The following is a 23,376-nucleotide window of genomic DNA, read 5'->3' as shown; positions in this document are numbered from 1 at the left end:
TCGTCAAACGTATATACCGCGGAGCAGAGCTCCCTACGGCAGCGACCCACGCTAGAGCCTCCTTGACAACAGAGACAGAGCTGATGGGGCAGAGCCCCAAACAGAGGATACCCCGACTCACAAGTGGCCTGATACCATGACACGAGACTGGGGCGAGGGCAAAGACGAAAAGTCATAGACCATGACTAACAAATCTACTGGCAGCCAGACGACTTAGACTTGGCTGATAGTGACAAGAGGAAAATCTCTGCTACCACAGCAAGATCGTCCAGGATGTCTTCTCCCGCCCTGTGGAGCCCCAAAAAAGGAAAAGCATCAACAGAAAGCAACCTATTCCTGATACTCCTTTCACCAAGGTTCCCAGGCTGGACCCCACCATCCAGTCCAGGATGACTCCAGCGGACAAGACAGCTGCTAGCTGGAATGCAAGGATACATCCATGATGCAGCTATTCCACTAGTTACCATGCTCGAGCAGGTACTCTCAATCCCAAGGATGCAGCAGAGTCTTCCCAGCAAGCTCTGAATCTGATTGGAAATGCATCAGCCCACTTCTTCACTGAGCAATGCTGAAAGCCTTGATGTGTCTCAACCTGACTACCCTGGTTGATGACGAAGACACATTCAAGGATGCTGCTCTATTTCTTCCTTTTAACAGAAAATGCAAGACCACATGAAACTCAAAACAATCCTTTTGCTCCTCATATGGACAACACAGTCCTTTCACCCCCAATAGCAGGGGCAAGGGTCACAAAAACTCAACAAGCCAGGGTGTCAACACACTCAGCTGTGATCCCAAAAGTGCCAGGGTGCACACAAAGACAAAGGGTGTTAGAGAATACACCTTACTTACAGGGTTTAGACAATCAACAGGTGTCAGAGGTCACACCACTGAATGTTCTGAAGGGTGCGCAAAAGTCTGAAGCCAATCCAGGCAACTTATCCAGTGGCAGAGCCTACTCAGTATACAATCCTGGGTCTACCCATAGTGCACCTATCCCTAGAACGAGAGAATCCACCATGGATTCAGCAGTCTCAGAGAGGCATATTCCCAATGGCAGAGACCATTTGTCAGACCAGTCAGACCTTTGCTGGCAGAATCAGCCTATCCAGGAACCATGGGTCATTCAAACAGTATTAGAGGGTTATTACATTCCTCTCTTGTCTGTTCACCTCCAACAATCTCCACCCTGCAACCCTCACTTGTCCACAGAAGATGCAGCAATATACTGGAGGAAGAGATACAGTCCCTCCTGCAGAAGCAGGCCATACAAGTGTATGTCAAATTTCAGCTCCAACAGTGGGTTCTATTCGAATATGTTCATAGTACCAAAGAAAGATGGGGATCAGAGACCTGCCTTGAAGCACCTAAACAAATTTGTGAAATCAGAGCATTTCAAGATTGAGGGGCTACATACAGTGAAAGCTCTCCTAAGGAGAAGCCAGTCACTTCTCCTTAGGACTGTATGTATACCCTCTCTGAAATAGTAGCCACATTGGGTAATAATCTGATACTAACTGAAGAAGACAATACCCACCCATACTGTGTAGTGATAGTAACTACTACAGTGTATGGATAGCCAAAGACCTGAAGGATGCCTTCTTTATGGTCCCAATAGCCCCTCAATTTTGTCATCTACTCTTCAAGTCGGGGAGAGAGGACATTCCAATTCAACTGTCTTCCCTTTGGTCTATGCACAGCCCCAAGGGTCTTTACAAAGAATCTCAAGCCATCAGTGAAGATACACAAATCTCTAGGTATTCGTGTAGTAATTACAATATGCTACTGATGGCAAGCTCCAAGCAGAAGCTAATGAATCACATCCAGATGTCATTGTTTCTCCTCGAGAACCTGGGATTCATTATCAACAGCAAAAAATCTATCCTGTTCCAAGACCAAGAAAAGAATTTCTGGGAATGATGGTGAACTCAGTAACTATGGACCTGAAATTGCCAGGGGAGAAGATCAAGAAAATGAGGCAGGAAGCTCACTGTCTGCTATCCTTAGAACAACCAGCTCAATTACTCTCCCAGCTTTTAGGGAAGCTAAATGCAACCATTCCAGCTCTGCAAATGGTGCCACTATTTTGCTGCTCACTACAAGTCTGCCTGAAGCAAGCCCTATTAGCCAACCAGCAGAATTACCAGACAGTGGTCGAATTGTCCCCTCAAGCACTGGAAGATCTTCAGTGGTGGGAACTCCACCTCAGCCCTTGGAATGGGTGAAACCTAATTACCCAGGCATCATCCATGACAATAACATCAGATGCTATCCTACAAGGTTGGGGAGCAACTTGCAATGGAATTTGGACCAGAGATCCATGGTCCTCATCAGAAAAATCTCTTGACAATATGCCAAGGAGAAGTCAGGAATCTCAATTCTCCTGCAATTGGACAGGACAAGCCTCTCCTCTCATATGTCAAGCCCCACAGTCCAATATCATCATTTTCAGTGGCCAGATGGATAGTTACCCTGCTCAAATTAACTGGGATAGACACTGACACATTTAAGTCACATTCAGTGAGAAGTGCTTCAGCTACTGCAGCAGCATCAGCTGGAATTACAACAAATCAAATTATGGATGCTGCTGACTGGAGATCTGAATCTGTTTTTGAGAGGTTTTATTACAAACTAGTTAACAGTAACCCTGTGGAACAAGCAGTGCTGCTCAACAGATTCTCCACAAACATCCCATTGATATGTGATCCGAGCATTCCAAAATGTAATTACCTGAATGGCTCAGATCACAGAGTGATTGCCAGTTACATGAGGATTGTGAGGTGAACATATCAGTGTCTCACCCATCCTTTACCCATCAGTATGTTCAACCTGTCTTGTTTAGGGAGCAGAGCCTCCCAGTTTGATATACATAGCAGAGTCTTCCTTTCTCTAAATTGCTCCAATCAGCAATGATACATATATAGCCATAAAAGGCCGATTAGTGTGAACACATGGCAGTAGTCATAGTGACATCACTTCCTGTTTTATTGTTGATCCTACAAAAACTTGCTGAAAAATCTGGAAACTAGGCCAAACACGTTGATATGTTCACCTCACATTCCTCATGTAATCCAGAATAACCGGCAATCACTCTGTGATCTGAGCCATTCAGGTAATTAAGTTGAAGTGGCTCTAACTATTGTTCACAGCAGACTGGCTGTGGCAGCATGCCTGGTTTCCTGAAATTGGTTTGGGAAAACCATGTGTCTGTGTGTCTCACAAAATTAGCACAAATGATTTGATTAATAAGGTTATATGATTAAAATACTGATAAAGGCACTTAAGCTACCACTATAAAACTCAGAGCATGAACCTTACATTCTTTCCAATACAATTAAAAGTCAAATACTGTGGCTACACATGAGCTACATATTGTTTTCAAGGCCATGCCCCTTTACTTGTATTTTCTACTACTTTTGCACTCCTTTTATGTGACTGTATCTGAAAAAGATGAGTCAGTTTGGGCCTTTGAAACAACTGATTAACTTGACATGGCCTTACAATACAACAATTTACCAAATTTAGCTCTTAGAATTCAAAGTAACTGTTAGCTAGGAAGTTTTAAATCACATTTAAGGTAGAAAGAACATGGGGATGGGCTAATCTCTACTAAGAGATCTAGTGAATTGAAATACCCTAATAGAACAGTCAACTACTCTAACAGAATATCCAAAACGATTTCATTAATACTATGAAGAAAAGGACCAGTATCTGAACTGAAATCGAACCTCTTCTTCCTAACCTGTGCTTTGCTATCTCACCATTGTACCAAATATCCTACCATGTCAATTACTTAAAATTCTAAGTTTATATTATTTTTATGTACTGAACCATTTTAAAAAACCAATCCGTAAATTTGACTAAATAATATAGCACTTTACTGTAAAACAGGAAGTTTTGATGAAAGGAAAGTTGGCAAATCCACATTTCATTAGCTTTGACAAACTGAACACTGATGAGATCAAAATGCTTTTGTTTGGATGTTTGACGAATTTAACTATCGGACAGTAATTAAAATGTAAAAATATGCAAATATTCATGCAAAACACTTGCTAAAAGCTGTTTAGTCTCATAGTCAAAAACATACCCATAAGTACATCCCTCCCTGCATATCTCTGTGTAGTAGAGCAGCTTAGCAACAAATTTTGATGAAATTGTTCACTTTATGATAAAAGTACCAAATTTTCTGTGGAAGTTGAGTAAGGTATACTAAATCATTTGAGATACGGTGCCACGTCAAAATCATTTCCTTAGGAAATGTTTTGAAACTGTTACTAATACTAGGTTATAAGCCCATTTCTAGCTACTCAGGAAACCATACACGTGCACCAAATCTTTGTTTTTGCTTAAATAGCATGAATGTATCTCAGATTTACGGGTGTAATCAGAAATCTTTCTAAATGTGGTAAAATAACATGTTTTTAAACACTTCTAATGTAGCCAATATTTCAGTGTTAAAAGTACAGGTATGATCCAATAGAAATAATGTATTGTACATCTATGGCTTCATATACCATGACATTTGTCAACTTCTTTCAACAATATTCCCTGTCATATGGCACTAGCTACAATACTGATTTTTGGGTTAAATGCTTCCCTTTTCTATATAGCGATAGTTTCAGCATCCTTTGAAATTAACAAGGCCACAGCATCAGATCCTCTGCTACCAGAGTTTATACATACTCCACACAAATATCTTTAGTGCAAATACAATGTGACACTAGTTTTTTAGGAAGGGGGGTTGCAACATCAGATTTTTTGAAATTCAACATTACAGTTAATCCATACTGCAGCATTTATGTGTACTTGGCCTGCACAGTACTACTGATGATGCTGATCACTTCTTTCAATGCATACATGCTTTCATATTCAATAAATTCAGTAAAAATTGTTAATTTGATCTTAGAAGGCTCAAAGATTTTCTGTGTAGGCATGCCCCCAAACCACCCAAGATAGTGCATGCTAGTTGTATCAACCTTTTAAACTTATCGACCTCTTACATTTTTCACTTTGTCATATTAGCACCCCCATTGTAAATCCTAGGCCCACCCTTGTAGTTGGATGTGCAGCTACTATAGTTAAGTCTTGTATCCATGTGTAAGGAAGAACAATTATACCAATTACTGTGAGGTTCAATCAATAATCAATTGTAATTACTAATAATACCTTGACTGAAGTGCCCTTTTTGATGATGTAAGGTCTACTCCATGTACAAACACGGCTCTCACGATGGAGGTACACAGTAGCACCACTAGCATGGTGGATAGCTACCCATCCCTCTGGTAGATCATACGGTAGAATTGGGCATGGAGCTACAATATAAACAACTAATAATTATAAAATTAACAAACCTCAATCCGATATGAAAATTAATTATAATGTGCTACAATACACTGGAGGTTTTTGTTTAATTGTTACACACACAAAAAGATGCCCAACTAGTAATTACTCTTTTCTGAAGGGAAGACTGCTGAGTATAAAAATAAAAATGCTTTTCAGTAGTGTCCTGACAAACTTCATTAAAACACATAAACGTACACATTTCAATGCTCTTCCAAGACTGCTCACTGTTGTTCTCAACACTAGTACTGCAAGGCATGTCAGTATTAAGGGTGATGATCTCTTTTCCTAGATTTGAATAAGCAGCACCTCCAGATATTGCTAAGGGATCTGTATCAGTAGGAGCATCAGTGGAAGGCTGCTCATCATCAGAAATATCTTCTAGTCTTACAGCGAGATCACTCATCGCTCAAACCACCCTACAGACGCTGCTACACGTACAACCACGACCGGATCCCAGGTCTGAACACTACTGATTTTCGAGACTGATTAAAGCCATCAGAAAGTTTAGCACTGGCGCTTAATACGTGCCCAAGACTTTTAATTTGGTGAGCTAATTTGAAATGTGTAAACAAAGTGTTACCTGTTGAGTGATGAAGCTAACTTGCTAAGACATGTAACGAGAACTAAACTTTGGGTAGTACATGAAGGACGTTAAACGTCGGTTGGGTGAGTGAACCGTAGTCTATCAGCAGTCTTTATAATGTGGAGATACCTGAGATAAGAATTTGGGTATAGAATGACTTTTATTTTAGTGTTTTATTTAGGCCTTTTATTTATACCATCTTTATATGGAAGTGGGAATTTGTCGACAATTTTTTTTAGCATGAGTGGTCTACGTTATATGTTTGATTTGTTTTCACTGTAGTTTCACTGTAGTTTTGCTGTGTAAAGTATGGCTAGAATTATCGGCGGCAAATATGAACTTGATCGGAGTTGTATCCTTGGACACGGTGCGTTTGCCATAGTCTTCAAAGGAGTGTGTGTAGAGGTATGGTGAAACACCACATAATATTGTACGGATATAAAGTATATTTAAAACTTTTTTTTGTAGACCAAGCAACCTGTTGCCATCAAACAAATTTCCCTAAAAGGTACTGCAGAAAGATTTTCAAAAGAAAAGCAGAAAGAAATTTCAATTTTAAAGGTATTTGATGTACATTTACACAGTATAAGAGTTGGCTCTAGATTATATTGGCAATACCCCAAGTATGTCCTTTGAACCCAAGCAGTTTTGTTCTAGCTAAAACTGAAGTGCTTTAGAATGCTTGTTCAAATGAGTGGTTTTACTGTACTTTAGTTTGTACTGTTATTTCAATGCCATTTCCTCATTTAAAACATTGCAGTAAATGACACTGGTGTGGATTTTTTGATTTTATATTTGGCCTTAAGCCAGTTGACAATGCTGTTCTTCCAAGAACCAAAACACAGCTTATATACATAAGTTACAACCACAGCACACGTAGCTATTGCAGACACAGAGACAATTCCAAGCACACAGCATGTACAGAACAATTACACACAAAAATAATAAACAAATTTCCTAATTGTATATACTTATAGTACAGGTTGTGTGTGGTAGTCACCACACACAACGTGTTAGATGTTTCTTGTTCATCTCTATAGCAACTGAGACATGAAAACATAGTGAGGTATTATGACTATTTTGTGGTAAGGTTTTCTTTGCAAGATCATGCCTTATGATCATGAATTCTTTTTGTTGTTGTTAGGAATCTAAAAGATATTATGCATTTCTTGTAATGGAGGTACGTATTGGCTTTAAAACATTGTTTGATGTACAATACAGACGTGTATATATATATATATATATAGATACTATATTATGTATATATGTATTTATATTGCATCTTTACAATGCTTCTTTAATTTTAACTGTATTTAGTATTGTGATGGTGGAGATTTGAGTGACTATTTACTTGGTGAGTGTCATGGATGTATGTTACATCTTATCTCATCGGTGTCATGTACTTTTTCTGTATAATCTCACATGAGTTTTGTCATGTAAATTTTTGTCATATAGCTAAGAAAACACTCTCTGAAGAAACCATCAGATATTTTCTGAGTCAGATAGGTACATATTAATGGTAGATAGGTACATATTAATGGTAGTTTGTATTCCTTCAATTTATTTATATTTAAAGGGTGTTAATGCAGTGTTTAATTTGTTTCTTTGTTTTGGCTATAGCTGATGCTGTTGATGCTATACATGCACACAATGTTATCCACCGAGATTTAAAGCCACAGAATATCCTGCTGGTCCATAATCATGCCTCATTAACATCTATTAATCCTCTAGACATCGTTCTAAAGATAGGTAGGTACAATTAGTACATATGTTTTGTTACACAGTATTGATATACTGTATGGATATACATGTGATTGGCAGTTTCTATTTGGTAACAATTGTGATTGTCTAGCATTGTCTCTCATGTATATAGTTTGTATATGTGTGGGTTTTTCCATGTTGTGTAATCTAGTCTCTTGATTATTTTGACCAGATATAGTTTCTGTATTTATGCAATATCACTATACACCCTTACAAGTGTTGGTAATTGCTAGATCATCACTTTTGCAGGCATTGACAATTTCATAATAAAGATTACTTCATCATTATATCCTTAAGTGTAACTGTTCACACGAAGTGTTGTGCAATATCATACAGTGTGGTAGTACTATATAGTAGGGATCATGGAGGTTTGGGCTTTCTTGTCCAACAGTATCATCAAAACACCAGCCTCACTTTCCATCATGACCACTTGGCAGTAATGGTTATACAGTAGGTGTGAGGTAATAGTAAAACCAACATCTCAATAAGTGACAACCATTCTATCTCAATATTTTGTAAATGACATCATATAGACTGACATAATTATTTGTTTGCATAAAGTCATGTCACTTCCCCAACTAGTTTGACACCTTTCCACAAGTTTTCTGTGGTTGATTTACAATGGATTATGGAGATTACTGATAAGCAAATTTGTTGTCTTATTTATGATAGTACAGCTGTATCTAAAATATCTCCTACCCCTACTTCAGAGCAACTCTAGACCCTTCCAACAAGTTTCTATGAAATATATTGGGATGAGCCTGAGCTTGTCTCAGGAAAAATGGTATGTATGAGCATCACGTATATGGACACTGTGAACAATTAAATGCGGTGATCATGGTATATACGAGCGTCACATTTACGATGATATTTAATTGTAATGTATCGATTCAAGGTATGTACGAGCATCATGTAAGTGGATGGTGTAGCAGTCTAAGGTAGGTACGAGTGTCACGCAAGCAGAACAAGAATGTACCACTCCATGCTACATATTTTGATCATGTGTGGAACCACATGACGACTAATGTAGAGACCAAAGAAGCACGAGAAGATAGGTTAAGGAGGAGAGAGTGCAAATGAATTTGCAGAAACACCTGAAGAAAGCAATACAAGGTATAATATATCACTATGTTTGACCACTTAGCCAGGTACTTTGTATAGATTAGCTAGGCGCAGAGAGTACAGTAGGAATAGATGCGCTGCTATAAGATCACAGCAGAGTAAGTCAGAAATAGAAGAGAGCCTCAGGAGAAAATATGAGCAGTCTAGGTCAAGAAGACTAACCGAGACTCCTGATGAAAGACAGGCAAGGTAAATTAGTATCACATAACTAGACCACTATTTCAGCACCTTCACTGAATTATATAATTACTCATAAGGACATTGTATCCTCTGTGACATAGTAATAATTGTTGAACACTGCATATTACTGCTGATTAATAGTTCTTTTTTTTGTTTTGTAATCAATACATAATGCCAACAGTAAATAATTGAAAAGTGTTGAATGTTGCAAATCCTCTACTATGAAGTATTGATATTGTAGCTACTGTACTTGTCTGGCAGTTTTTTGATGACTTTAACACCCTCCTCTTATACTATTTATTTAACTAATCAGTAAGCAATAAAAAATAAATTCATCTCAGCAAATACCAATTTCCTAGACTTCTCTCTCCAGTGCATCTTCTGCTTTTCTCATGATCAATAAATTAAAAGTATGTCTAATTACCCAAATGTCACATAACACACAGCTCAGGCTCATCCCAAGCATCTGTCTAGTTTAGCTGAATTTTCTGCTGACTGACTGACTGACTGTCTAACAGATTAGCTGACTGACTAATGTTTCTAGCCAAGCATACAGTGTAACTCAAACTACTGTGCCCAACTGTTAATGTAAATGCACTGCAAGCCATGTTTATACTTGTCATAGCTAGTAAATACCTGTATCTTATGAACCCTGGCCGCTCCAAGCTGCTACAATGTTATGCATTGTATCTGCCTCTCCCTACTTGTGTAACATAGCTAGTTTCAAATTTTCTCCTGTGCACTAGTATGATCCAGTATACTGTGATCCTTCCCAAGCAGTACATTTTGTATAAAGAATGGTATCTTTTGCTAGGGTCAAGAGTTCATAGTATATTGAAAGTATCCTACTTTTATATACCCCTGTAGATGGGCGTATCGTGAAGTTATGATGTTTTAACAAGGTGGTGTTGTGGTTTGTGATGTATGAGCAGCCATAAAGTGCAAGAATCATTAGCACTGGGCTATATTATGCCTACACAACCCATGAAGACACGCTTGTAGTTCAGTGAGAAACACTGAGTTAGTTTGGTTGCTAGCAATTTTAGGCGTGTGTTCAATTGATACTATGTTTGATTAATTTTATACAAAGAGAAATGGAAGTGTAACGTCATAACTTCACCGTACGCCCTTCTACAGGGGTATATGAGAGTAGGATATTCTCCTCAGTATGTATATTATGAACTCTTGCTAGAGTTAATTTACTATCTGAACAGTACAGTTATGTTTCAATAAAGAAACCATTGTTGTCTGAACTTAGCAATGCCTAGACATGCAGTTAATATCAACAGTTTATGTGGAACAACTTAATAAACATAAGGGGTCAGAGTCACCCTAAAGCATGATTGAATACTAGGTTATATCCCTTGCCTAATTAAAAAATTTATGATAAGCGATTTGATGTAATATTTCATTCTGTCACATGGGTAGGAGACAATAATGACGAGCTTTATACTGCTGTCGCTTGGAACACCAGTATATTAGTGAAGCAGGATAAAATTAGCTATAAACATTGCCAAAAATTGGTACCTAAATTACCTATCATAAAAGATAACAAATTTACTTATCACGATAATAGTAAATCAAATCTATTGTAAATCAACCACAGTCAGATGGAAAACTTGTGAAAAGGTGTCAAGCTAGTTGGGGAAGTGATAAAATTTCTGGCTTAACCACTACTTGACTTCATGTCAAAAGCTGTGTTTACCAAACAGTTCTATGATGCAGACGTGGGGCCAAGTACATTTACAAGTACTTAAGTAAAGTACAAGTACTTTTGAATTTTCCAAGTACAAGTACAAGTACTCCAGCAGCAATCAAGAGAGTACTTAAGTAAAGTACAAGTACATGCTGGAAGTACTTAAGTAAAGTACAAGTACATTTTGCTGTAGTAAAATATATGCTGTATTCAGTGTATTGTAGTATGTAAGTGTGCCTAGGGGGGTTGGTTTTTGTCAACTATTCTCTCTCTTAAACTCTTAAAACGCACTGACTTGAACAACAGCATTGGCGACATCGTTAATCGTGGCAACATGACACACAGTAAGGTTGGGGAAGGCAGTAGAAGAATCGCAAGAAGTTGTAAACTGCACCTTCATACAATTTTGATATTCTCATTGTACACCCACTGTGTACAAACTATGTACAATGTTTGCAGTACTTACAAGTACTTTAAGTACTCAAGTACATACAAGTACTTAGCACTTGAGTATAAGTACAAGTACATTGGGGAATTTAAGAAAGTATTTAAGTAAAGTACAAGTACTTTCAAATCTGTACTTAAGTGTACTTAAGTATAAGTACTCATGTACTTGGCCCCATGTCTGCTACGATGTCACATCATTATCAAGACAATATTGATTATTGAGAATAAATTGTTGTCACTTATTGAGATATAGGTTTTACCAATATCGCACTATGTTTCATAGATGAGGAATCATCCATGTGTATTTTGTGAATGTCTAGGCTGTCCCACTAGTTTTGGACATCTATGCCCATTGCAGATGGCATTGTCATTGTTTAACTCCATTTACATTTGTTTTGTTACTTTAGCTGATTTTGGATTTGCACGGGAATTGACTGGTGAAGGCATGGCCCACACACTGTGTGGGTCACCACTGTATATGGCCCCGGAAGTGTTGTTATCAAAGTCATATGATGCTAAGGTGGACTTGTGGAGTATTGGGACTATCATTTACCAGTGTAAATATGGCAAAGCACCTTTCACTGTAAGTAGACAGATAGCGGATGTCACTGAATTCATTGTTGTGTACACAAGTTTTCTCATACATACCATGTCAATAATTTTATAATTCAATCTGTGTGTGATGTTTATAATTAAAGCACTGCTGCACATGTTCGTCTTGTGCTGTATTACCTCTCACCCCCTCGTGTTATGTTTTCTGTACACATAAACTTATAAGAAAGAGCTAGGGAATTGCAAAAGTTTTGTCATGGTGAGGCAGTAAGAGCAGCTCATTTAATTAAAAGCAGTTCAGGTGAACATTTGGTGAGTTCATAGTATTGGTGAGTTCATAGTATTGGTGATGTCCTGGTCTTTTTGCTTGGAGTGTTTATCTCAAGTATCCAAACCGCTACAATTTTCGGCAATCAAATTATCAGTAAGTGTTTGTAGTAGTTTGGCTAGTTTAAGTAATTTACCTCGTAATCAGTCATGCTGTCTGAGTGGAGTTCTTTTTGTAACATCTGTATTTTCCACACAACGAGCAGTTCAGTAACTCCACATGAATGCTCCAAAAGTAAGAACACTTAAACCACTGCCTATGATTGTATTCACTGAGTGCTGTATTAGCCTTGAGACACACCATGAGTGCTGTAATTTTCCACATGTACCGGTACTTTAACTATAACATAAGTACATGTTGAGAAAGTGCCATTGTGTACTGTATGGTCGATTGAACTGTATACTTTATGAATGCATACAGTACAGTTATATAGCTAGTTTGTACTGTATGGAAAATGCTTTGATCCTCCCACACAAGTACAATGTGTAGCTGTATATACCACTGCTTTGTATTTACAATTCCACCTTAAATTTCTTTTTATGGTACATATAGGCTCAAAATCCTGAAGCCTTGAAGAAGAGATATCAGAAAGACAAGCTAATTCCAGTTATTGAGGATGGCACTTCTAAGGTTTTGGCTGATCTCCTGATAAGACTGCTGAAGAAGGAACCTAAGGAAAGAATTGGATTTGGTTTGTCATTATTTGTCTTACATGCATGTATTTGATACCAGTATTATTGTTTTAGACGATTTCTTTGCACATCCATTTATCACAGGAAAGAAAATGGCTGATGGTAAAGTTATTATACAGTACAGTACAGTACAGTACAGTAGTACCTACGTAGGTTTAGTAGTACCATATAGTAGAGATTGTCAACCAAAAACCGGCCTCACCTTTCCTTCATAACAACTTATTGCTACAAGTCAGTGTATAATCAAAACCAAGCATGCACTCAGGGCTACCTGAATGTTTTCCACAAATTTCTATGGAATTTAAAATTGAACTTTCTATTAACTGATGCCTTCAGTCAAGCATAACCCAGGTATGGTTAACCCTATGGTTTAATTTCTTAACTGTTTGACGTCACTAAAGCAGGAGACATACTTTTTTGCCAACTGCAGCAGCTACAATGTATGCATCATCAACTTAGCTTTAATTTGGCCTCCCATTTCTTTCTCTACTACCACATAGGTGTGTGTTCATGGATACTGCATCTGTGGCTTCGCCTGTCATGGATTTCTGCAGTAAGTGGATTAATTGCAGAGGCAGTTTTTGTACTGTTCTTGAGTGTAGCTAGTGGGTGGAGCAATACTGAAAGTAAAAGCAAAGCTATAATACAAGGAAAGTTTAAAATGAGTAGGGATAAAAGTAATTAAACAAGGGAGACTACCTAAACCTGCAGTGGATGTTTAATCATCTAATTCGTACTTCAGTCATTGCTGTACTATTGACAAGCTATTTCACTGTTCGAAAACACTACAGTGTATATTATAACTGCAAGTATAGATGATCTCCCTTGTTTCATTGTGTAACTGTGTTAGTTAAGAACAATAGGTCAAATTAGCTTTTTGCTATACTGACGTTTGTACATGCCTAATTATATCACTTCACTTTCAAGTCATTTTGTTACAGTAATAAATTACTGCTTGATTACTTGGGGAACCACTTAGCTTAGCACTACGTAGCACTACCTTGGAACACCTTCAATATTAGACTGCTGCTGTGTTGAAATTGACTGACTTCCAGGAAGCAAACGTTGAACTATATACTCACTTCCTCTGATCTCAGTGGAAGTGTTTTTGGTGATGTTTATCATTGCTGTGTCATTTCACTAAAGGTTCTCCTGGAGTAACTACATTCCCCACTGTATCAAGTGATCCAGTACCAATTCGTAAGCCCAAAACCTCCATTCACAGTTATCAGAATTCTCCATCCTCTTCCCCAGTAAGTATCCTGCTACCAAAGTGTATGTACTACTGTGTAGGTTGATCCTGTGTATATGCGCATATCTAAAGGCTGTATCCTGCCTTATTCGTCATAACTATTGGATTCTTACATCTACAGTAGTGTGTGATTCCTGTCATGTGTTCTTTAGGATCGATATCAACATTCCATTAACTCAGCTGGATCATCACCATCTTCTAACTGCCCACCTTCTTTCCACCATGTCAACTCAAGTAACTTGTGATGAACAATTTTTTCCTTACATTCTAATTTCCTTTGTACTGTAGGTGGAGAGAGTAGTAGTTTGCAGTATTCTGAGGATACAGAGGAAGTGAGTTATTTAGTCTGTGACAGAAACATTTTGACAAGTTCATGAGTTAAATTACAATTTTCAATGTGCCATTCTCCCCAAAAGTGTTCATTATAATATTTGTGAGAGAAAATTTCCACCATGTGTTAGTACTGTATGTGCACTCATCCCCTGTAACAACCACCCTACATAAACCTTTTTTTTTTAATTTTCAGGGTTTTGTTGTGATTACTCCAAGATCTCCTGGAAGTAGCCGCAGACGATCCAGTAATGTTATTAACATCCCGTTTAGTCGAAAAACACATAGCACTGGAAATCAAGTTTATCACCAATCACCTTCTCCAAGCACGTCTCCTTTTAAGAATTTAATGCCACTTCAGAATTCACCTAATTCCATACCTGAAGAGAGCTATGTTAAGTCACACACACTTACCCCACCCAGTTTTAGAAGACACAACTCCTTACGTGGCAATAACCAAGTCTTTCAAGCATCTCCTGTTTCTATCAAAAAGCGACACTCACAAGATGGTTTTCCAACACGATATTCTATGTCACCATCAGGGATGTGTGTATTTGGTGATCATAGGCATACCCCTCCACATAGCAGTTCACCCCATAAACATACTTCCCTTGAAAACTCCATTGTATCAGAAAGCATGTTGCTTAAATCCAAGATAGACTGTCATAGTAGCAGAAGCCAAGGAACAAATGGTGAGGATGGTACTAGATATCGCTCAAATACTTTGCCACGTGTTGCAAGAAGGGGTGTCCACCAAGAACAGCCAAAATTTAGTTCACTAAAAGAAGATGACTTATTTGATGATTTAAGTAAAGATTTCCTGCTCTCACAGTTTGTTGAGAAGGAGGAAACATCAGACTTTGAACCTGTCAAACCAGCGTTTAGCAGTAGTAGTTCTAATAAAAGCTCAGCAATATTTAATAACCCTTTTTTAAACTGTGCAACAGCTCTTGATGATGCAATAACTATTGTGGATGAGGTAATGAGGATGGCAAGACAAAGGGAAAACAATTTCATTAACTTTTCTAAGGAACTTTTTACAATGGTAAATTGCCTAACATTGATAATTATTGTGTGTAGTTTATAGTTTATGTGCTTTATAGAATATGTCTGGTAGTTCAGAACAGTCCCAGAGATATGCTGAACAGCTTGTATTGTATATGAAAGCTAACAACATACTAGCAGCCACACTGAAGGACGTTGAGCTTGAAGTGGCTAGAAGCAGTCAAGAACCATCTGTGAACCTTACTAGAGGTGTGTCTAAACACACTGTATGATGTGTGTGTATGTGTGATTATGTGCACACACTGTAATTATGGTGGGGGTTGAAACTGGAACATCAACTTCCTTATGGAGTTTCAGTGTATTTGCAGCACCATAGAGTCTGGTTGTTAATCTCACACGCACGCACACAATCACGCACTCACACAAACACACATCCTCACACACACACATACTTATATTATGCGCATATCATTTACTAAGTGCATACTTGGCGATGAAGTAGGTGTGTACACTAGTCTCGCTTATTTAATATTAATGTGTATCTTTTCCATAGAGCAAGAAAGAGTTAGGGAATTACAAAAGTTTTGTCATGGTGAGGCAGTAAGAGCAGCTCATTTAGTTAAAAGCAGTTCAGGTGAACATTTGGTGAGTTCATAGTATTAGTGATGTCCATTTGAAGTTAAATTTAATGCTAGCCATAATACCTTCTCTTGCTCTTGCAATTTGGGTACAAATTATCCAAATTTTGATAGTCTGAACCCTCGATTATCCAAACAGTATAAGCAACTGCTATATTAGTGTATTTCTTCATTAGGTGAACTTTCTATTAGTGTACATCCTGTAAGTTTCTGTTAGAATACAGAACTCTGTAAATGAATGGGCTCCATTTATCCAAACAAATTCAGTTTTCTGAACACTTTTGTGATTGAACTGGCACCCAGGTGTTCAGATAATGGAGGTCCTACATTGTATTTAATTGAATTGATATACAATCAATCACTCTAACATACCGTATAAGCAGAAATTTTGGCGTGGAACTAAATTTGGCGATTTGGCGAATGGTTACAAAATTGCCAAATTAAAATTTCGCCATTTGTGTTTCTGTGATAAGTTATACTTATATCCCGTTACGAGTGTAATAACAATGATATCATCCGAGTATACGGGATATAACTATTTTATATCCCAGTGCGTGGGAGTGCGCAGAAGTTTACAGATAGTAAATTAAGTTCCGGTTTGAGTTCCAGTCACTGTGCTCAAGTTTTCGTCCAAATTGTGTGGAGATTCTACTTCGTAGCTACAAGAGAGACCTTGCATACTGCCTACAAACTGTAGTGAAGGGCGGTGTTACGAAGCAGTGGTTCCAGGTATGATTCGCCGTCATCAGAAGTTGGTATGGTGGTGTCACATGATGTGCAAGAGAAAAATAAAGACCAACAAGTGGCTACCGTAGTCCGAGATAGAACGATGAAGCTAGAGGAAGGTAGTTCTTCACCATAGTGACCGTTGGGAGTGATTGCTGGAGCGAAAATTGTCACAGACTATTCTTGACATTTGTTAAACTATCGTATTGGTATCTTGTAGTGTTACTGTGTAAAGGATTAACAGTTTTCTTGTAAGATTTAGCTGGTTTAAGATAGGGATGCCACGATAGTTGTGACATATGACATGTCGTGACATAAAGCTCCATGATATGATATGACATAGGCTTCTTTATGTCGTGACATAAATGTCTCTTAATAATGCGTCGTGACATAAATGTCTCTTAATAATGCACACTTTTCCATTCATTTTGATCAAATTTGATGCAATAACTTGAGAAAAATTGACAAAAGTATGAGCCATGTTGGTTGTTGATGTCATAGGTAATATTGCTGATGTTTAAGTTATAGTTATATCCCGGTGCGAGGGTGATATCATTGTTATTACACGAGTCCGAGGCGGAGCCGAGGACGAGTGTAATAACAATGATATCATCCGAGTATACGGGATATAACTGTTTTATATCCCAGTGCGCGGGAGTGCGCAGAAGTTTACGGATAGTAAATTAAGTTCCGGTTTGAGTTCCTCAAGATTTCGTCCGAATTGTGTGGAGATTCTACTTCGTAGCTACAAGAGAGACCTTACATACTGCCTACAAACTGTAGCGAAGGGCGGTGTTATGAAGCAGCGGTTCCAGGTACGATTCGCCTTCGTCAGAAATTGGTATGGTGGTGTCGCGTGGTGTGCAAGAGAAAAATAAAGACCAACAAGTGGCTACCATAGTCCAAGATAGAACGATGAAGCTAGAGGAAGTTAGTTCTTCACCATAGTGATCGTTGGGAGTGATTGCTGGAGCGAAAATCGTCACGGACTATTCTTGACATTTGTTAAACTAGCTATCACGGTATTGGTAACTTGTAGTGTTATTGTGTAAAGGATTAACAGTTTTCTTGTAAGATTTAGGTAGTTTTTAAGTGCTGTATTGGTGTGTTTTGTATCAATATTTCCTTATTTGGCTCTTTGTGCCATTGGTAAACAATGCCATTCGCGGTTATTGTGATGTCGCGAAAGAGACTGAGTGGCTCCGCAGCAGGGTGATAAGTTAGTTATCACTGGGTGATAACTAATATATCGTACAGTAGCAGCACCGCTCTGTCTAGCTGTATGGTAGTTATAACCCAGCGCGGCGCTTTGATACTCCCACGCACTGGGGTTTAAGTTGATATTTTTGCATGTTTGAATCAAAATATATAGCTATACAGTTCATAAGTATCAGATTCAGTTGCAGAACTTTAAGAATTGCTTATGTCGTGACATACGACATGTTGGACATGTCGTGACATAAACCTCTATGACATGTGACATAAAAATTTCTATGTCGTGGCATCCCTAGTTTGAGGGGTGCATGGACTGGACTACTGGACTGGATTACTGGATTCAATTCTTTTTTTCTTTTTTTTTTGCATTTTATCACCAGACTTAAGTGTCTTACAAACTGACACCATTCACCGTGAGCCATAAAACTTGTACATTGATCACAAAAACTACACTAAAACCTTGGTGCAGTTCTTTATCGTAATTTGCCTACTATTAGCAATGTTTCAAGCACTGTGCTGCCGTCTTATCTATTTAGCCTTCTTTTGTAAAATAGCCACCATATATATGTTTTACACCATTATGATATAGAAATTGTCTGTAGTCTGTGCATTCACTCTAACTTTGCTGGCTCTTTTGTTTACAATGTTTGTAAATAGCAACGAGTATGCAGTGTTAAAGAATTGCTTCCCAATGCACACATTTTCAAACAGGAAGGTAAGGTTACACGTATTTTCAAAAAAAATACAGTGAGTGTAACAGGAGTTCAAACCAAAGTTATAGACCTCCAAAACTATATAGCACCTTTTTCAAAAATACTTAATATAACATCTTTAAACAGGCTGTAGGGCCAGGTATCTTACAGACCTTCAGCACTTGCGCTGTAACGCCTAATTTTAACAGTTAGCTGTATGTACCTCTTCTTTATGCTAGACAAGACATGGAGAGGAGAGCCCTAGCTTCAAATGTGGTGTACTACTCTATGAAATCACTTTTAGTGGTTGAAAAAGGTGTTTGTGGTTGAAAAAGGTGTTTGTGGTTGAAAAAATCTGTTTAAGGTGAATCCAGTAGTCCAGTCCTGTAATCCAGTCCAGTAGTCCAGTCCAATGAATGGATACATCCTGGTTTAAGTGCTGTATTGGTGTGTTTTGTATCAATATTTCCTTATTTGGCTCTTTGTTCCATTGGTAAACGATACCATTCGCGGTCATTATGATGTCATGGACGAGACTGAGTGGCTCTGCATCAGGGTGATAAGTTAGTTATCACTGGGTGATAACTAATATATCGTACAGTAGCAGCGCTGCTCTGTCTAGCTGTATGGTAGTTATGGCATATAACCCAGCGCAGCACTTTGATACTCCCACGCACTGGGATTTAATAATTATAATAGGTAAGCAATAGAATTGCACACTGCATGTTGAGACTGCTGAAAATCGAAGCTGTGTCCACTTTCGCTATTGTCATTTTCTTCTTGGCTGGTGGTTTGTGTAGCAAGTCTAGATTTCTTTTCAATGGCTCCGTCTGTTAGGCCTCTATGGAAGGGCCAGTCTTTACTAGCTGTTTAATATTGTATGTACCACTCTGCGTGGGCAGTTCAAAGGCACCGCCAGTACCATAATTTGTATATTGCACTGCTGCAGACCGCAGCGAGTGCATTATAACTTATAACGCACTGGTTGTGGTTTTGTAGACCACAACGAGTGCATTATAAGTTATAATGCACCGACCGCAGTGCAATATACAGATATTGCACTGGCTGCGGTTTTGTGCAGCATAGCACAAGTGCCGGTGGTGAAGACCACTACGACACCTCACCTAATAGGTGGAAGGACACTTCACAGATCACTCGAATTCTTTTATAGCCTGACATGTAAAGGTCGATTGTGGGCCATAACGTCACCAATACGTATAATGTTTACAAGCAGCCAATGGCGATCGAAAAAGCCAACACGAGTGGTCACAACTCTAGTCTACATATATATAAACGTACTTATACACCTTACTAGTCTGGTGCCATCTTAGCCCAGATTAAACTGTAGTCCACTTCGACAATGACTCAATAAAACAAATTATATTCTAAATAATACTAACCTTTACGCTCGATTGTGGTAACCAGTTTTGTCATGCCACCAGATTCGAGTTTAGCCAGTGTGAATAGTAAGAATTAGACTAGTATCGTTTAGTAGTTGGGTTTTGTTTACTTAAAACATCTATTTAGCTACTTTTTTTTGCTCGAGAGAATCACTATGGCGATTAGTCTGGCGCTTAGTCTATACGGCGATTGAGTGATCACGCTGGCATGTTGAGCACTACATAATGAGAGTCGAACAGTGAATGCAGGTTAGTGATATAACCCATAGCGTACTAGCTTTCAATATCTCAGGTGGCTGCAGTACTGCAGGGGGGACGTCATCGCAACGTCCGGCTTGGTTACCCACAATCGATATTAGAAACCTGGCCTTTATAAGTGTTACAGCTGTCTTGTGAGACTCTCCCCACCTATTAGGTGAGTGGTACATAACAGTTATATAACGTGCACTCGTGCTCTGCCTGTATAAACGCACTTGCCTTCGGGCCTAACGGCCCTCAGGCTCGTGCGTTTATATCAGGCAGAGCACTCGTGGCCGTTGTATAACTATATAACATGTCACGACTCTTATAAATGTAAGTAATTGCAATCCAACTTGTGAAATGGAGGATGAAAATTTATTCAATTCATATGCAGTAGCCATTACTGAGGAAGGCAGCAACGTGATTGGGCATAATATTCCATGCAAGATCTCTGCTGCATGCTCCCTATTTCTGGAAAGATGAATGGCCCTCGAAATTATCGACTCCATTTCGCCTGATTTTACAACAGCCAGTAGCCACATACACAGTTTTTCACCACGTGCAACTCCAGCTGGAATTCCATGTCGCTGAAAGGCTTGCTGACACCCACATTTACACTTAATACATTTTGCCTAATTAATTTTTTGCCAAATGCAATTTATCGAAATATTCAACTCGCCAAAATTTCTGCTTGTACGGTATGTATGTACATACCACTTTATCAGGGGCATTCAAAGGTGCCACTCAAGGTTTAATGTGCATATTTCCCCAGGTAATCATGGGAGTTTGGTTTGCCCATGGCAACCATATGATATGCTTTACTTGTTATATTGAGTGACATTAGCTTCAGAGCATCCTTTAAAATTAATTTGCATCTGAATGCATGCCCCAACAATTAATTAAATGAAAGGTGAAGTGGTGATTTCACTTTGTTTTCAGTAATGTTTCACCTGTTAACACAGTGTTACACATGAAGTACTATACAATACAAGAAGCATCTCTGCAATCAATGCAGTCGCTATGGAAAATATGGGCAATAAGCATGATAGGCAGCCACAGGAAAAGTTGTATCATCACACTACCGCAAATTAACATCTTTGTGTTGTCAGTGAAAAGAACTGGGACACAATGGGGGATAAAGGTAAGTCCATGATACATGCATTGTAGCTGTTGCAGTTGGGGAAAAGGCACGCCTGGGCCGAAATGATGTCAAATACCGTACGGAGGGAAACTTGGGAGGGGGGAAAATTTGGCGAATCAAGCAAAATATTACTGTTGGCGAAATAAAATTTGGCGAATTGTTAGCAAAGCACATGCCGTATTGAATTAATTAGATCACTAATCGCTGTGCCTGAAGCGAGAACTGGAGTGCCATGCCTCTCACGATTCGGCGCCTGGAGTCAGCTACCAACAAAAAGATAATACTATATAGACAGTAGATCTACACCCTCTGGAATAGTGAATATCGTACTTAACATGGTAGGACTCGCTATACTTGTCATGCCCATTTCGAGGTGAAGTTTGAGGATACCACGTGTACAGTAACTAGCTACCTAGTGAGGTAGTTGAGGCAGGCTTGGCTCTAGCGTAATGTCTGGCCCACTATCCCTTGGTTGAGTAGAAAATTGATTAGTTCGAGGCTTGGTTTACTATTTTCTTTGCCACCAAAGTATTTGGATGGGGAAAATTTGGCGAATTCATGGTCAATCGCCAAATTTTAACGGCGCCAAAGTTTCCCTCCATACGGTACCGTAGTGAAGAAATCATCATGCCTGTAGCCTTATCAAAAATTAAATTACAGTTGGCTAAAGGCATCAGTTAGTCAGCAGAAATTCTATTAAATAAAAACTTTTAACCCTTAAACCTGCAGCTGTTTTATAAAATGCAAGCACTGAAAATGCATAATCCGGTAAACTGAATCGCATGGATTCCTTGTAAAACAAAATTCCATAACACAAAATGGTATCTAAAAATGACAAACACCATCTTACTCGCCATTAAATTTTGGTTTGAAATGGTCCCATACTTTGTTGCATCCACCCAACCCAGAGCTTCCCACAGCAAAAGAACTATCCTTCCGTCTTCCTTCTTCACATAATGATGTACAAAAGACAATAACTCGGCTGTACTTCGTCATATTGACTTACTCTTGATGTCATGTTGCTCCTCACGCAATGGTGATTCAGTTGATATATAGATATCACGTGATTATGCAAATGTTGGATGAGCACAAATGCACAATGACATTATGAAGGCAAAATGACACAATAATTCAGCATGTTGTAGTGGGTGAGTTTCTTCAGATCAACCTGAAACACTTTCAACAAGTTGCCACGGAATTTAAAAAAACAAAAATTGTTAAACGGAATTTTCTACTGACTGCCTGATGCCTTCAAACAAGTGTAACTCAATAACGGCTAAGACTGTGGGGTTGATTTTTTCACTGTTCGATGTTGCTTCAGCCCAAGTGCTGCCTTTTGGCATACCACAGTACATGTACAATGCATTCTTCATGGACTTACAGTACCAGTGTCCTCTTTTGTGTCCCATTTATATTTTCATATTGCATTTTCCATAGTGCTTTAACTAGTATATCATGAATTTGTTTCATTATATGTTATTATGAATGTTTTCTGTAGCCTTCTGTGAAAGCAGAAAAATTATTATATGTACAAGCAATGGACTTGGTAAGGCTGCATAAGTGTGTACGATGTGCACACAGACCCACCATGTACAATGTAACACACACATCACATTTTTCATTATAATTAGCAGATGCTACAGTTTTGTGTCATGTTTTCTAGTGTCAAGCAGTTGCACTAGATGAAAGTTTTGGCTCTCAAGAACATTCCGAGGTAGTTAGTACATCATACACATGTCTTGTGTTTTAGTATTCTGAATTATTTAGTGTGTCAAGAGATACAAGATTGCAAACTGTATACTGAAGCATTTGGAAAATGTTGTGAAGTCACAAAGGGATAAAATCATTTTACAAAAATGTATCCTTGATAATCTGTGTATCCTACACTTTTCTTTAACCAAGTCTTCTTTAGATATTGAAATGCTGGAACAAAGAATTACTCATGTCAGCAGCCATTATATATAGTAATCTATTGCAATTGATATAAATTTTTAAACTATATATGAAAAAGCATATAATTATGTATAAATATA

At 38.4% G+C, this 23,376-nt stretch overlaps 2 protein-coding genes across 6 annotated transcripts in view; one reads left to right on the top strand and one right to left on the bottom strand.

Annotated features, from left to right (window-relative positions):
* LOC136243578 (microprocessor complex subunit DGCR8-like) overlaps positions 1-5,880 on the bottom strand; it is a 19,451-nt gene extending 13,571 nt beyond the window's left edge. Inside the window, exons 1-2 of the mRNA XM_066035107.1 lie at positions 5,539-5,880; positions 5,167-5,312 (exon numbers count right to left, since the gene is read on the bottom strand). Coding sequence (XP_065891179.1) covers positions 5,167-5,312; positions 5,539-5,746 — 354 coding nt within the window. The 5' untranslated portion in view covers positions 5,747-5,880. The remainder of the gene's footprint in view (positions 1-5,166; positions 5,313-5,538) is intronic.
* Positions 5,851-23,376, top strand: LOC136243577 (serine/threonine-protein kinase unc-51-like). 5 transcript variants are annotated; one of them, XM_066035104.1, is made up of 21 exons: positions 5,851-6,009; positions 6,209-6,331; positions 6,395-6,487; positions 6,967-7,011; positions 7,071-7,106; positions 7,244-7,280; positions 7,382-7,432; positions 7,547-7,675; positions 11,540-11,715; positions 12,565-12,703; positions 12,759-12,806; positions 13,851-13,957; positions 14,109-14,190; positions 14,245-14,288; positions 14,483-15,331; positions 15,390-15,540; positions 15,845-15,936; positions 22,842-22,889; positions 23,007-23,057; positions 23,111-23,201; positions 23,256-23,376. In XM_066035104.1, the coding sequence occupies exons 2-21, from the start codon at positions 6,236-6,238 to the stop codon at positions 23,306-23,308; spliced, it is 2,418 nt and encodes an 805-aa protein (XP_065891176.1). In that variant the 5' UTR covers positions 5,851-6,009; positions 6,209-6,235; the 3' UTR covers positions 23,309-23,376. The 5 variants fall into 5 exon arrangements, with proteins under 5 accessions (XP_065891176.1, XP_065891174.1, XP_065891175.1 ...); XM_066035102.1 differs by having other exon boundaries at positions 23,007-23,060; XM_066035103.1 differs by having other exon boundaries at positions 5,859-6,009; positions 6,220-6,331; positions 23,007-23,060.

Source organism: Dysidea avara, chromosome 13 (genome assembly GCF_963678975.1).
Source record: "Dysidea avara chromosome 13, odDysAvar1.4, whole genome shotgun sequence".
Taxonomy (NCBI): domain Eukaryota; kingdom Metazoa; phylum Porifera; class Demospongiae; order Dictyoceratida; family Dysideidae; genus Dysidea; species Dysidea avara.
Note: the sequence above shows the minus strand (reverse complement) of the source record. Positions and strands in the feature narration are given on the sequence as shown.